This window comes from Perissodus microlepis, chromosome 4 (assembly GCF_051167445.1).
Source record: "Perissodus microlepis isolate ML-2025 ecotype Zambia chromosome 4, ASM5116744v1, whole genome shotgun sequence".
Classification (NCBI taxonomy): domain Eukaryota; kingdom Metazoa; phylum Chordata; class Actinopteri; order Cichliformes; family Cichlidae; genus Perissodus; species Perissodus microlepis.
Genome location: NC_140464.1, coordinates 15,163,366 through 15,179,514, shown reverse-complemented (window position 1 = coordinate 15,179,514; position 16,149 = coordinate 15,163,366). Strand labels below are relative to the sequence as shown.

At 43.9% G+C, this 16,149-nt stretch overlaps 1 protein-coding gene across 4 annotated transcripts in view; it reads left to right on the top strand.

The window, feature by feature from the left end:
* The first annotated feature begins 4,563 nt into the window (after positions 1-4,563).
* Positions 4,564-16,149, top strand: part of gprc5ba (G protein-coupled receptor, class C, group 5, member Ba) — a 16,887-nt gene continuing 5,301 nt past the window's right edge. The window contains exons 1-3 of one of the 4 annotated variants that reach the window (XM_084926009.1): positions 4,564-5,431; positions 13,531-14,550; positions 14,754-14,890. In XM_084926009.1, coding sequence (XP_084782135.1) covers positions 13,533-14,550; positions 14,754-14,890 — 1,155 coding nt within the window. In that variant the 5' untranslated portion in view covers positions 4,564-5,431; positions 13,531-13,532. Of the gene's footprint in view, positions 5,432-13,530; positions 14,551-14,753; positions 14,915-16,149 lie in introns of all 4 variants that reach the window. The other 3 variants (XM_084926007.1, XM_084926008.1, XM_084926010.1) reach the window with 3 other exon arrangements.

Below are 16,149 nucleotides of genomic sequence, written 5' to 3'. Positions count from 1 at the left end.
GGTTTATGTCAATGTGGTGGACAGATAGGTCTGGATTATGTGCAGAATGTACAACCTTTGGTGATGTAGTTTGCAATTTGCATAAAGTTAAGGCTATGATGAGAGCAGTATTTACAAAATAAATAAATAAAGGAGGGGCTGAGATATCTTAATATTTATTCCAAAGTATTGGTTGAATATGAGTGATGTAATCCAACCGTTAAAAGCCTGTCTTTACAAGGTGCAAAAACCACGCTTCTACAGCAGGCATTCTGTCGAACGTACACATTACAGGAACACTTTTTAATCAGAGTATAGCATCAAGTCAGCTAATCTTCTGGGATATTGATCTGGTTAGTTAAGAAGCAGAGGGGATTGTTAATCAGTTTCAGCTGCTTTGGTGTTAATGAAATTAGCAACAGGTGCACTAGAGGAGCAACAATGACACGACGCCCAAACCAAGAATGGTTGTACAGGTGGAGGCCACTGATATTTTCTCACTGCCCGTGTTTTCTGGCTGTTTCTTCACTAGTATTGCATTTGGAGGTTGCACAGATAGTCCAACTCTTCCACCATGCTGCATTGATTAAGTGCCATTGTCAGAAGGTTTGCTGTGTTTCCCGGCACAGTCTCAAGAGCGTGGAGCTAGGAAACATTATGTTGCCTGTAACATCGGTTTTGTGGTTGGTCGGTGATGGTCTGGGGAGGCTTATTCATGTCGTGATGCACAGACTGCAACAGGCATTTGAAGGGTGAAATCCTTGGACCCAGTGTGCAGTGGGTCCTGGGTTCCAGACTAGCCTGCCTCATCCTTTTTTCACTTATATTTTCATTGTTGTCTTTAAATTCAGCCCTCTGTGGGTTGATAACTTTTATATCTATCAAACTATGTGGCATCCTTTCATTCCATATCAGTACGGATATCCAGCAAGGTTTTCTTTTTCCTACTAAGGTCCGATGTGTTTTCAGGGTGTTCCTTTAATGTTTTTGAGTATATTTTTTGTTAGAAGCATTCAAGGCCAACTCCAAGGATTGGGTGTAGTTATACAGGTAAACCAGAGGAGCAAAACTGTAACAAAACGACACAATATAGATCAACTTCAACATTTCACCTTCTGTTTAGAAGTTATTGAATAAAACCTCATAGATATTTGTAAATATACACAATGTAAGAGTTCAGCCAAGGTTTTTTCCTCACCAGACACCCCACCTAGCACACTTCACATCCTTTGTCCCCGTTTGATATTTTTCAGCCAGTTTAAAATAGGAAGTGAGGCTGGAAACAAAGTGTTCTTTAAAATTAGACTCTTCCCGCTAATTTTGGACACCTGCATCCTGCCATAGTTAATACATCCTGTGTGGTCATGGACTCTCATTTGGACGCTCGTCACTGGAAACAGATGCAACATATGTTCTGTATGTCAGCCACCCTGCTGTCACTGTGAGGCTTATTGTGTGCAACCCAGCGGGGCCTTGACAAGGAAATGCAATCTCTGACCAGCATGGAGGCACTGTAATATACTGTATATGCGATATAATGAACAAACCAATAGGAATTATAACCGGCACAAGGAGGATTATAACTCAGAGTCAGAGCCAAAGTTAGTCTAACTGCCTGTCAGTAATGTTATATCAGAGCACGATTGAGACTCACACTGATCCAGAGTTGCCTTGTCACCCTCTATGAATACTAAAGCAGGAATTTTCCACTGGGTGCTTTCATCTGAGCCTCACTGTAGATGTAACTGCACCTATTCTGTTACAGTCTTTGCTTAATTTATTCAGCAAGTTGTAGATCGAGACTGCGTTTGAAAAAGAGCGACTATAAAGCCTGCACAACATAACGTCAAGACAAATTACTCACACAAAGCACTCACTGTACAACATCAATCACAAACTTAAAGAGATTCAAGGACCTACATACATAACGCAAAAGAATTAACCTAAACTCTTATAATTAGGTGCTATGGTTATTACCTCAGCTGAAAAAAAGATGATAAATAAGTAAATCAGCAACATATAAACCACAACAATTTGAGTTTATAATAAATAATAAATAGACCAAAATCAGGAAATTTAGATTTTGGTTTGAATTTGTTTGAAATGTTGCGTCACATTTGACCTCTGACCTCTCCTTCAAGGTCAACAGTTGGATCTGAAGGGGAATGTGACAATAATGCTATATAGAGCTATTTAAAACTATGTTTCTTACTGCTATTGTTTGTATTGTGAATATATGAGTATACAGGGAATGATATATGGGGATTCTAAATATCACATTACTTATGTATCTATGAAGCGCCTTGAGGCGACTTTTGTTGTGATTTGGCGCTATATAAATAAAATTGAATTGAATTGAATTGAATTGAATTGAATTATGACCTCTGACCTCTTCTTCAAGGTCAAATTAGGTCAAACTTTCATAAAATGCATTTTATCTTTAAAATTTGTCAGGGATTCTAAATATTGTGTCACAGTTTGCATCCGTATCATGTGACATTTGACCTCTGACTTCACTTTTACATTTCATATCTGCCTTTCCTTCAAACTGACCCCAAAATGTGTTATATCTTTAAAAAGTATTGTCAACAGAAACTACTACTTAGGACTTACTAATATTATATAATAAGCTAAAGTTATTAATGTATTCATGTTCTTATTTATCTACTTATCATACAAATCAATTCCTATTATCTGCAATGCCCTAACGCAATCAGCTATCATCTAACGATAATCTTAGTGCACACAACAGGAGGTGCCTCCAGACGCTCCTTATAGCCTTCCTGTTGCTCCCAAAGACTCTCAGCAGCTCCCAGATTATCTTACAGTACTCTAATGAAACTATGTTTAATTTTAGAGTGACAGACAGGTTTATCCCTTGGACTTTTTAGCCTACCACAATTAACGAATTCCTTGAGATCTCCGGTTTTGGCTTGGCAACAAGTTGCCAGAAGATTAGTCACATACATAATTAGTCCCTGTGAGAATAAATCTAAATAGCTGCCTTTTGTGTTGAATAAATAAAAGACTTCTAGCGTGTTAATTACTTAATTTCGGAGTTGATGATAAGTTGATTTCATTCCACATATTTCTGAGGCTGACACGACAGAGGTATCAGTCTTCTCAGCACTCTCTTTTGTGTTTATGAACTCTGCGGCTCAAAATGGTGGCCTAATTACCCATCCCAGGTCCACACTCAGGAATTACATGGTAATAAACCTCTTAATTGGACTATTACTCTAACCAGATAAGGTATTCACATCGGGATGTTCTTTAAAATCCATTTCTTGTGATTAACTAGGTGTGATTATATAACAATTTCCCTGCCTGTTCGCAGTTGTCCATAAAAACAATGAGAATAAAGATGAAATTGATGTTGTCTGCGGATACCGGAGTGAGAGGACCGTTAATCTTCTCAGTCCTTCTGTTTTGAGCTGTGACCCCCTTCCTCTTCCTCCACCCCCTCTTCCCATGCTGTCACTCTCCCAGCCTGCACCTGTCAGATTAGTCTCATATCCTCAGCTGCTACTCCATGTGATACGCCTCCTTACTGCCCAGAGCCTGCATGTCATTTTACTTTGCATGTATTTATGAGTCGGAGTGCATGTGAAAGGAAAAGCGAGGGGGAGAGAGACCAGATAGAGGCCAGTCTCATGGAAAATGTATAAAATCTGAGTGTTGCTGGTTGTTGCTTCCCAGTTTCTTCCTCGTGGTGCAGCAGGATTTGGCTTAGTACCATTAACATGCAGAAGCCAAAATTTAGATGAACACCGCCCCCTAAATTGCTGGATTACCTGCAATCTAATAAAACTAAACCTTTCTCTGTGAACGGATATTTTGCACCAGCTCCACACTGCAAGTATTACAGTCACCTGGTCAGACATGTTAAGCTGCTTGGGGGGGGAATGTTTGTAAAATGGAAATCCTTCCCCATGACTCGCATCTTACAACACTAATAAAACAGGGAATCCAAGAGGAGGATGAGATGGTGGGAGCCAGTGGGGGTGTTCCACCAGTCCAAGCCTCACTGGAAGATGGACTGGAGCAGCTGAGACAACAAGCATGTGATGTGAGCGAGAAATAATAATCACCACAATTTGTTACCGTCAAGATCCCCTAGATAACAAAAGGAATCCCGGAAAGTGGATCGTGTAACTGTAAAAATAAGAGTCACAAAAAACGGTCCACGAGAACAGAAGTCGGAGAGATTTAAAAGTAGTTTTTATATAGGGCTTTTCTACTCTACAAGGAGCACTCGGAGCACTTCGTAAAGCATGCCTCATTTTTACATTTCAATCTGCTTTGATGAATAAATTGAAGAGCAATTTAGGGTTCAAATATCTTTCCCTAGGATACTTTATGGCATGCAATCCCCCAACCTCCCAATTGGTAGATAACCCGGGATACCTAACGAGCTATAGCCATCAACCTAAATGCCATTTCATTCGTCATCCACGTTATTAAGCGTGTTTATTACTACTATTTATTACCTCTATTGGAAGACATAGAGGACATTAGCTTGAGAACTTTATTCTGAAAGGCACAGTCGGAAACGAATTGGATAAGTTGACGTTGCATTGGTGTGTTTTCTGTGAGCGCGGAACAGTGCCGCACCAGCTGGATGTGACAGAGTTGCATGTAGAGGGTCCAATCTGTGCTCACAGGCTGAAACAGTGACAGAGATCTTTGGTGGAGTGGAGTGTGCGCGTGCATGCGCTCGAGTCTCGTTGTGCAGCGTGCTAATAAAGCGTGCACGTGTCAGTGATCAATTAATCTGTCACGGTTACAGTGAACGAGGACAGAGAGGAGACGGCGGGGACTGTGGCGGCTGTGGAGAGCTGTCACTTTCTCTGTGCGCGTAGAAGGATTATCATTACGCACGTTATGCGGAGCGCAGCTTCGGTGATGCGCTGAGTCGGGAGAGGTGCAGCGGGGAGCAGCGAGAGTCAGCCCGGACATTCAGCGGCATAATCAGCGCAGTAACTGGAAGAGGGGGGATCCGTGTTGTTATGGGCATCGCAGGATTCCGACCGGCCGTCTGTTTTATTTATTCCGGTGAACACTCCGACGTTGGTGCCGAATCAAAGTCAAATATGCGCACTGCTAAACAAAGGATTTAAAGGGAAAACGATAAAGAATCTCTTAAATATTTCAACCCTTAAACCCGGTTTGTCTCATCCGCTCTCTTGTTTTTGGACTTCCATTCATGCACATTCTGCCGCTGAGAAAAACAGACACGGGCTGAATAACCGGGTACCTCTGGTGTGGAACCAGGAGCAGGAGGAATCCTCTGGTCTTATCTCATAAGGGTCCATGTGGATGGAGAGAGAATACGCAAACCCAGCGAGCGGAGCTCATTACGAAATGTGACATTTTTATTGTGTTTCCCATCAAACCTGACAACTGTGCACCCGTCTTCATCCTCGAACACCTTTAATTTACGTCGTTCAAGGTACGTGCTGCTCACCATGTCGCCTACAGATACTGATTTTTTAAGGGGAAAAGGGGGGGGGGGGGGCAGGGGGGAGTTATCCTTGTGGAAATGTGTACGCACGACATTTACTGAGGGCTGTTTGGCTGAATACCCTACAGGGAATCACTGTTTATTTGAATGCACCTGCGTCTGTACTGTATTAAGGCCGATTTTTTTTTAAAGGGGGGTTTATCAGCTGAGAAGGAAGTTGCATCACTGACAGCCGTAGAAAAAAAAGGCGATGCACCAAATGCAGGTGTGGGGAGCAGAGGGCAAACATGGGTTGAGCATTTTTGCAGAAATGTATATTCATGCATGATGCTCAGCTCATACTGTCTCGAGCTTAAGGCAAATTAGGTAAAAACTAAAGAAAATGACTGTGAAGCAGTTCGACTGGTGAGACATTTGAGGTTTTTTTCTCACGAGGATAGAAACGCTGCTCTCTTTTAGTGGCAGCGACTCCATTTTCATCCCACAACACACTGGGATATTTTGGGAGTGTCAATCACTCCGCTGTGCTTTAGTTCGGAGGTTAGATGTCATTCTTTTATTTTTGGAATCACACACACATTCCCCCCACCCCCCAGGATAACAATGGCCTTACTTCTGGTCCCTCAAACAAACACACTCTTCTGGAAGCCCCCAGGGATCCTCCCATGTGGTCGTATTGTTAAGAGAGAGGGGGATGCTGAAAAAAAGGAAAAGAAGAAAAGGGCATTCTCTGAATTTGTGTTTGCATTAAGCTGCTTCTTTGGCCAGCTAAAACACAGGGGTGTCCCTTTTAGTAGACTTGAACCTCTCATGCTGGCCTTGCAGACAGGACACAGTGCCCAGGATGTCTAACTTGACAAGAAATCACACTTAAATGACCTCTTGAGCCCAATTAGAAAATGGATCTTTGCATGGAAACTGATGCCAGTTTATGGATTACCCTCCTTATTGATCAGTAGATAGATGATACGCGAGCTCTGAGCGCAGGATCGTGTACCGAGTAAGCTCACTGGCCTGTTTTGGAGTGCTTTGTTTTCTATCATTAATCAATATTCAGCAGGGTGAAGCTGTTTATTGTCAGACTGTGAATTCATGAGTTACTTAGCATCCTCTTGGGGGAAAATAAAGCTACAGTTTGTCCTCCGGGAGGACGCCATATGTGCCGTGTTCAGATGATTGTATACGTGTGTGTGTGTGTTTGTGTGTAGCTTCATGTACACATGAAGCAGCTGACTGTATAAGATGGGGTATTTTTGTCACTTACATGGGAACTCCTTGCTTCTCCTTTTATATGTCCATTTGTGATCATGCACCTCCCACCCTTTCCAACACACACACACACACCCCCACACACGCTCCAGGCAAGAGCCTCGCTCCAATTCTTCCTCCGCATATCCGGCTGTTCCTTCTTCCTCTTGCCTCTCTGATCACTATCACGCTCTCTAACCAAATCTGATCTCCCTGGGCCCCTGTGACCACCCCCACCCTCCAACCCCAGCCTCCTTCATCTCCATCCCGGGTCCCATCAAGTTATCTATAATGGATGCCGCTCATTCGTGTCACACAGAAGCAGAACACGTGACACCAGATGTCCGTGGCTCTAGTTTCAGGGTACACTTTGGGGTTTGGCATGCCTTCACATCTGACCCGTCACCTCACGCTTGTTGTTATTGTCGGAGGGAAAGAGACAAGATAGTCAAGGGAGGGGAGTAAGGGTTGAGATTAAACACTGGCGCTCTTAATTGCCAAGTCAATTAGCATATGGTCTCGCTGCGAGTCCAGTCACATGGTAATGAGGCCTAATTAGGGTGGCCAGGGATGTCTGAAGAGTCTTGGGAGAATACTTACACTGTCAGATTCTTCAGTATGGCACCCAGGAGCTTGGTGTGGCAAATGTATCACGTCTTTTCAGGCTCTTCCTTCGGGTTTTTTTTTTATTCCTAAACCTGTTTATATATGTTGTCTTTGAGGGTTTTTTTCCCTAAACTTTGCCTTTCCAACTTCTTCCCACTGTTTTAGCACCCACATGTACATCACAGTGGAATAACACATTACTTCCCTCATTTTTCTCTTTAAATTTCCATTGTTTTGTCTGTTGCTACCAGCTGGATTATGATCGAGCTCACAAATGTCACAAGACTGTTGACAAACGCAGTCAGATCAGATGATGGAATTCACTTTTGGCTATTTTATGTGAAGTAGGAGGTTGGATGCTTTCCAGCAAATCCACTCCCTCGCATTTGTTTATGATAAACCTTCATCAAAAAAAATGGCGTCATGAATGGGTAACAGTTGACCGGCTACGACAAAAATCTTGTCGGAATAATGAAGAAAGCGTGCTGTACTTGCAGGATCAAAGCTGCTGTAGATGTCTGCAATCCATGCACAGGAAACTCTAGGATGTCTGCTGCTGTGTCGCTGGGATCTCAGGTCTGTTTATTCCAGCAGCCTTGCAGGAAGTACAAAACTTGGAAGTATAGAAATATATATTCATGCACGAGACTCAGCATATAAATTGGCCACATATTGGCGGTTTTCATCATTGAATGTCTGTGACTCTGGTTAAATGCACTGGTAGAGAGGTTGTCTCTGGTCATCTTGTCAAAGTGTTCTCAAGAGAGAAAGAAGACTCTTCGCTATAGGAAATAAAACCAAGTCCAGCCAAGCCAAGTTTAATTTAAAACCCTCTCAGATCCTCTAAAACTGGTTGATGAAAACAGAAAACTGGAAGGAAGAAGATGTTCGAGCCAGCCCTCTCACTCAGAACGTCTTCATCTGTAGACCATTTACAGTCTTAATATACTTTTACACTACAGCACTAGGTCCTTAGAAAGAATAGAATAAAGCTAACTCTCATATTAACTGATTATAATGTACTTCATTTAATAACTGAAAAAGTTACAGGAATAAACACCTGTTATTCAAATGGTCAGTATTCAAGTAATTTATAGATTTTTGTCAATGCACTATCCTGACTTTATTTGGTTTTTTTTTTTTTGCTAGTCAGCTAGTTATTATGTAGCAAAGATTTTTATATAAACAACATTATCATTATTTTAAAAAAGGCCCTGAAAGGATCTAATTGCAACCTTCATAATGTTCTATAAGGATGAATCAGTGGAGAGGGACAAACACGAGTTGCTCTTTCAGACCAGGCTTTCATTCCTGAAGCCACTGCAGGTCTGGGTTCATATTATATATATAATCCCAGCTAATAATGTAAACGTATGCAGTGTTATAAGAAAAGGTGGATAATGCTGGCTTCATTAAGCGGTGTCACCAGCAAGCAGATGCCAGGACAAGACATGCAATTGACCCGCTCACCTCAACAGCTGGATCCGTGCGTTTCCAGATGTATACCTATGCATTTAAGCCCTCGTACAGACACAGATTCATCCCCATTCAGATTCAAATTCTCGGCATAAGACTCAAAAAATGACAATTACTGCGGGTTGTCAAATAGTAATAATCCTCCCAATTATCACAAGGGTAATTAGAAAGCATCTGCTCGTAAGCTACGTCTGATAATTGTTGGAGCTTGTAATTGTACAGGACAGCTTGTTTCTACCCCCCCAACCCCTATCCCCCTCCCACCCCCATCCCTGCCTATCCAGCCTGGGGCAGATCTGAATGACTGCAGTGCTGCACATTTGCACTCTCATGCTTGTATTCCTGTTGCGTTTTAACAGCAACGCTGTAAGGATTTGCATGCTGCATTCTTTCCACAATCAGTGTTGTGTCACAATGTGTTGCCTTCTCACACGCACGCACGCACACACGCACGCACGCACGCACACACGCACGCACACACACACACACACATAGTAAATGCCACCAAGCTGGATGTTGCGTGAACATAATGCCAGTATGTTTATGCGAAAGCAACACATGTAACACTGCTAGATGGGAAATGAAGGGGACTAAGATGGACCTCTGGTTGCCAGCAGGCTTCTTGGCACTGAGGAAGATGAAGCCTGAGAAACAGCAGCCATGCAGCAGAACTGGCAGGAGCTGGATCCTTCCCTCAGTTACATAAGATACACAGTGAAAATAAAAGGAAAGGAAAGCAGGGGGGATGAGGAGGTGGAGTAGGAAGGCGCGAGGGGGCACAAGCAGAAAAGGGGAAATGATGCCAAAATGGAAGCAAGACGGTGCATTAGGGATTAGACACTGGGTAGCAAAAGAGGGGGACTAGTCGAGGTGTACGAGGCGCATCTTTCACAGCACGTCTTCAAATACAGCAAGTCGAGGCTGCTCTGGCTGCTCTGGAGGAGCGGTGGCATTGAAAATCCAACAGAATAGAGGATTTTTTTTTTTAATGGAGGGGAGGGCAGAGATGGCTGTGTGATGAGTGACAGAGAGAGAAACACGTCTAGAGAGCGAGGGGAGGGCAAGACGGCGGCTACATCCTCTGTGCTGCACAAACCAAAAGGCCAGACAGTTTCGCTTCTAAAACCACTCGTGTAAAGCTGAAGTAAAAAAGAGGTGTCTGTAGGTGTGCGGCATATTCTGCGTAGCATTTTGCACATGCACGTCTCGCTGCTTGTGCATGTGTGCAGCCATTCTCTCTGCGCATCCTTCAGCTTTGCAGCTTACCGGTCTGCCAAGCCACTCAAAAAGCAGCCAGAGCAACCATCTGTGCGAGAGGGGGGTGACGAGATGGCGAGCGAGTCAAAAAGTCACGAGTGTGCAGGCCACAAGCTCCAGTCCCTCCGTGTCCTGTTGTGATGTGCACTTGTCTCGAGTGCAAAGCGTTAATGTCCCAGTAATTACAACGTGACAAAGGATGTGTGGAAGAAAGACAAAAAGAAGGAGGAGGAGCAGGCTGCTTGGCTTTTTGAGGATGAGCGAGTGATGTTTTAATTCCTTGGCTGCTCTCCCTTGTTCCTGTAGTTTAGTGACGGAGCATAAAAAGCGGGATGATGTTAGGAGGAAACATGAGTGTTTTTGTGCGTTGAGGCATGCATGATAATGTCAGGTGTTTGTGTATGCACAAAAAGATCCAGCTCTGTATTTTTATGTGTGTGTGTTTTGGTGAGTCATTCCTCTGTAAGCACTGATTGATGTTAATATAGACCAATAATAACCAGCGGCTAAGAGCTGCTGCAGCAAGGAAGGAAGGATGGGATGAGACAACAGGAAATAACAAGCAGGAAATGAGGGAGCCAAGAATTTTATTAATGAGGAGGCATGAAGAAGAATTTTGGAGAGTTTAAATCTCTGAAGGACACATGAAAGGGCTCAAAACACATGAATATGCACAACGCACATATATATGCACACATCTTTCACTGTTATGCCCTCAGGGGAGGGGGGGGGGGGGGGGGGGGGTGAGAAATAAATAATGCTATTTCGCAAACTTGTAAACAACTGCTCTCTTAAAAAATCCATCTTAAATGTATATGAGGCAAGAAACATCAAAAGCTTGTAAATAAATGGATGGTCCAACTATGCAGGCAGGGCGAGAAGGAAGGTCTGGAGAAGAATTATAAAGCAGTACATATTGTGTTTTTCAGTTTCTTATAGAAGATTAATAATGGTTTTTTTAATTTTTTAATTTTTTTACATCTTTATGACCTTTTTTGTGGCAAAATAGGTTTGAACATGGGTGTTATTGGTCTTTTTTAAATTATGTGTAAGGAATCTTAGCTACAGTTTATAATATAATTCAAAGATGTAGAGAATCTGGAGAAATCTCTTTCTGCAAAGGACAAGACAGAAAACTAAAACAGTGGTGACCTTTAGGGCCTCAGCCTGTACTTCATTAAATTTAAACTGCAGTATTAAAAATCACTGCATGGGCAGTAAATATATTTTCTATGGGATGTAAAACTGTACCATTAAAAAAAAAAGACCTTGACTAGTGGGTGCTGGTACAACTCACCAAGCACACCGCATGCCATAGGGCTACTGCCCTTTTTCTCTCTGTCTCAGCCTTAGAGACAGAGTGTCTGTCTGTCCCCCCACGCCCACCCCCATCAAGACCTTGATTAACCACTGGCTCCTCACTGAAGAGAGACCACTTGGCTTGTTATCAGCACACAGTTCAAAAGTCAGCATCCTTGATGGTATGGAGGTACATTAGTGCACATGTCACGGGTGACCTGCACACCTAAGAAGACACCATTAAGACTAAGTGATATATGACGTCCACCCATCCATGTCAAAACACATTCTGCTTGTGTTAGAACAACACGGCTGCATAGGAGAAAAAGAGCGCAGGCAGTTAACCTGACCCATCCTACAGTCCAGCTCTGTAATGCATTGAATTCATTTGGAGCAACACAAGAACTGTTAAGCCTCAGATGATTTATTTGTATTAATACAGCATTTAAATTATTTCAAATCTGCTTGTTTTTATTGAGATTTTAGAGCGCGTCCAATGTTGCGGTCTAAGCTGTGACAAACACGTGAGCAGTCAATTTGAGCTTATTTACACATCCAGCCATTATAAAGCAACTTAATCATTAGTTTAGAGTCAACCTGCTATATTTAAATCTACTGTTGAGTGTCCTTTTGTCAAAGGAGAGTTAGAATGAGCTCTTGTTAGAAGTGTAAAAGTAAATGGCACCGGTAAAGTGGCAGACAGACATCTGAACAATGAGCTGAAAGTCATTATAGAGCAGCAGAGAGCTGCAGGACTCCATGGGAATATGAGCGATGGTTTTTATTTAATGAAAAATATTGATTGTAGCTGGTTTCCTCTTTACTGTCATACCTTACAGGAAAGTCAGAAATGTCACAAAGACAATATGGCCCAAAGCGGGGCTACACTGCTGCTGATTGACTAGACTTCCTCGTATTTTCCAAATGTCTTGAGTCTATTTCTCTCTTCTTCCAGTCTGCTCTATTTAATAACTGGTGTGTTTAAACCTAGTACTCTCCTCTATCGCCCCAACCATATGACTCATCCCAACTTACTTGATATAGAGAGACAGAGGACATGAAGCTGGAAATATCCAGTGTTCACTATGTGGTATGCAAACACTGTCTATTTGTGGACACAGCGAGACGTTCATGGCGGACTCGCACTGTGACTAAAGTTCTCTGAAATAAACAATCCAACGTGCAGCTGTAAGCATGGAGAGGATAGAAAAGAGCAGCGTGCATGAGCCAGCCTGGAAAGAATGCCCGAAAGCTTAGTGACAGCAGCCTGGCAGGAAGATATGTTTGTGCGCGCGGTGTTGTGGCGCCTTTAAATACAGATCAACCTCCTATAAAACACACAGCTTTGTCAGGTGAAACGACAGCGCTGATCATCCCAGCAAAGCCCACAATGAAATGAAAGATTGTGTATTTTTATGTGTGTTTGTGTGGCTGACAGCTGTGATGAATAAAGGAAAAGGGAGACTGAGACGGCATTGATTTTTCAGAGTGCTTATGTGGGTTTTTTTGTTTTTTGTTTTTCCCCTCACTGGGACACTTTTCTCAAAAGTACACAAATGTTTGTACTTGTGCTCGAGGTTCTGTTGCTGTTGTCTACAATAGATTGTCGCCAGGTGCCCTTAGATGCCTGATAGTGAGCCAAACTGAGTGTACACAGTAGTTCCTTTCTCTGTTTCTCTTGTTTTTTTCATAAAAATATGCATGATGCTGCAGCTCCCCTGTCAGCACTCCAAAGGCTAGTGTGCTGGATAAGACTAGACAAATCACACCCCTAAAACTCTGTTGTTGTGTAGGTAGGTTGTGTAGGGCTCTTTTGTATTTTTCATTGCATGGGAGGGTTGCTGTTTTTATTTGAAGCCATTTACCTCAGAAATGAACCCTTTAAAAAACTTCTAAAAAGGTTCAAAAAAGGTCTGGCTAAAGGCTATTATTGGTGAAACAGGACGTGTGTGTGTTAGAAAGGCTTCAGTCATTCACCCTGCATGAACTACTGTCTTTTGTTCCCTCTCTAAAACACAGCAGTGGCCGATTGTCTTTATTGTCACACAAAGGAATGATTGCTGTGGGAATGACTGCTCAGCTCTACAGCTTTTCAAATGTTATTGACCAGAATGACTTACTGACTTTCTCTCCCCTACTTTTCTCCACTCTCGCTCATTGCCCCTTACCTCTGCATCATCTCGCTATCTGTCTTCTCTCAGAGATGGCGTTCCCACCAGTTCTCCTCCTGCTGCTGCTGACTGTTGCTCACAGTGCCAACAGCGAGCCAGAGCCGCTCCCTAGAGGCTGTGGCTGGGGCCTTGTGCGTCCGTACACCCTCCTCTGTGACCTGGACTCCATATGGGGGGTGGCCGTTGAATCTGTGGCCGCCGGTGGGGTGCTGGCTGCCATCTTACTCGCCCTAGTCCTGCTGTGCCGTTTACGCCACATCAGTGAGGGCGAGAAGCGCAGCGGCGTGGGACCTATCCTCCTTCTGCTTCTCGGTATCCTTGGCTTGTTCGGCCTGAGCTTTGCTTACCTGATTGAGCGGGATGAGTCACTGTGTCTTCTCCGCAGGGCCCTATGGGGTCTCCTTTTTGCTGTTTGCTTCTCCTGCTTGCTGGTTCAGGGCGTCCGCCTGCGCAGGCTTGGCAGGGAGCGTCGCAGCCCTGGTGGCTGTGCCCTAACCGGCCTGGCACTGGGTTTGAGTGCCGTACAGGGCATCATTGCTGCAGAGTGGCTGCTTCTGACCGTGCTGAGGGAAGGAAAAGCTGCCTGTCAGTACCTTCCTCTGGACTTCGCACTGGCATGCAGCTACGTGCTAGCCCTCCTACTAGCTGCGCTGACCGCAGCCTCCCTGGCCCTGTGTGGCAAGACACGTCAGTGGCGCTGCAATGCCATCTGGCTGCTGGTCACCTGCCTGATGTCACTGCTGCTGTGGGTGGCCTGGGTGGGCTTCTATCTGTATGGAAACAACTGGCTCGGCAGGTCTCCAGAGTGGGATGACCCAGCGCTGGCTATTGCTTTGGTTGCTCAGGGCTGGCTGCTGCTGATCTTCCATGCCATTCCCGAATCTCACGTCTGCCTGAGACCCCCACCCCAACCCACTGCCCCGGATTATTTCGACACATCCCAGAACTCAACGCGGATGAGGGAGACGAGTTTCGATGATGACACCCCTCTATCTCACAGGCAGTTTGTGGAGAACCAGGGCTATGGATATAACGACGAGAACACTGCAGGTACAGCACAATCTGATACTTTTGAGCAAACAGGTGTAATTTAGCTTTGTAGGAGGAATGTAGGCCAAAGTGACTAATGCAACTCTTGGAAACATTTGTATGCTTGGCTAGTAATAACTGCAGGAGGACATTTCTGCAAGTGTTTCTTTGGTTCCTCCAGACAGTAAGCCGAGTGGTGAGTCAGGGTGAGTAATCTCTGTCAGTCTCTTCCATGCCAGGCTTGAGGAGCGGTGGCGGTGCCGGGCAGCACAGCAGCAACACCGGTGCCAGGCCAAGCGCTCCTTTCCGCAGCAACGTCTACCAGCCCACCGAGATGACCATGATCCTGAACGGGGGAGCGGTGAGTACATCCTCCCAGTCACAGGTACACACCGCTTACACGCCGCTCTCTCATTCGACCACGCCGACAAGACTGCATGCACATTTGTGCGTTCTGGACCATACGTCATTGCACAAGAATGAGGGAGAGGTGTGAGAGTGTGTGCGTGCGTACTCAGTTTGTGTTTGGAAACTCTCAAGCGACTGTGTTTGTTCCACGTGCATGGACGGATTTGTCACAAATGGTCACTCATCTGACATTGATCTGTGTAAGGGTGATTGTAAGGAAGCTTCTGCTTCTTATTCTGCTGTCTGTGTAAAAATATAATACCATTTGTCCACTGAATGATGCCACTGTCAGGTGACCCAGCAAGATTCATTGTGCAGGATGAATGGTCACCATGGCTGGTGCAGGTGAACCGCTTTCCAGCCACTGTGCTATGAATTAAGCCCACCCAACAACACCTCGCATATTACAGAAGTCTAAAAAGCTGAAACGACACTCTGCTGACAGAGATAATTTGTAGTCACTATTCCTAGAAATTGCAGCTGGGCATGCTGATCGAGCTGACAAAGGGAACGGAGAGGCGTCTCCTTAAGCTGCTTTGCATAAAATATCACTAGTCTGCATGAACGGTGTCGTTGTGCACCCCCGTTAAAGGCAGGTAGCGTTTATTTGTACAGCCGGCTCAGGGCGCTCTGAGGGAACCGATTTGCAGAAAGCATGAAATAAAGAACCTTTAACAGCAATTTTAAAGGATACTAAAACAAATACGAGCACAAAGAATTAAATAGAAAACTGCAGGATTGTATTGCAAGGTTGATAATGGTCTAAGTACAGTTTGACATTTTAGGAGACTGGCACATTCCCCATCTTACAGCAAGTAAAACAGGAAAATCAATACCCCTCCATTCTTTACAGTAAATATCAAACATTTGCCAGGCTGAAAGTGGAAACATGGAAACATTTAGCCTTTTTTAATACATTAAATCAGTCTTTGTACTAAATTAATAAGCTCCTGCTTAAACCCACATATTTACACTTAAAATAAGTGTAACTTTAGCTAAAGTGCAAGCTAAGTTGCACTGGCTAAACGTGAAGGTGGCCTGTGCTGGAGGTAAACCTTTATTTCTAATTCTCTCTGTGTGATGAGTCATGTTCGCCCATTTGTCACTGCAGCACTATTTTTGTATAAAGCCTCACTTTCAGATCCACTCCACTTTCTGTTAAGTTACTCCAATGATGAAAACACAGCACTTTCCAAAACCCTTTATGCCTAA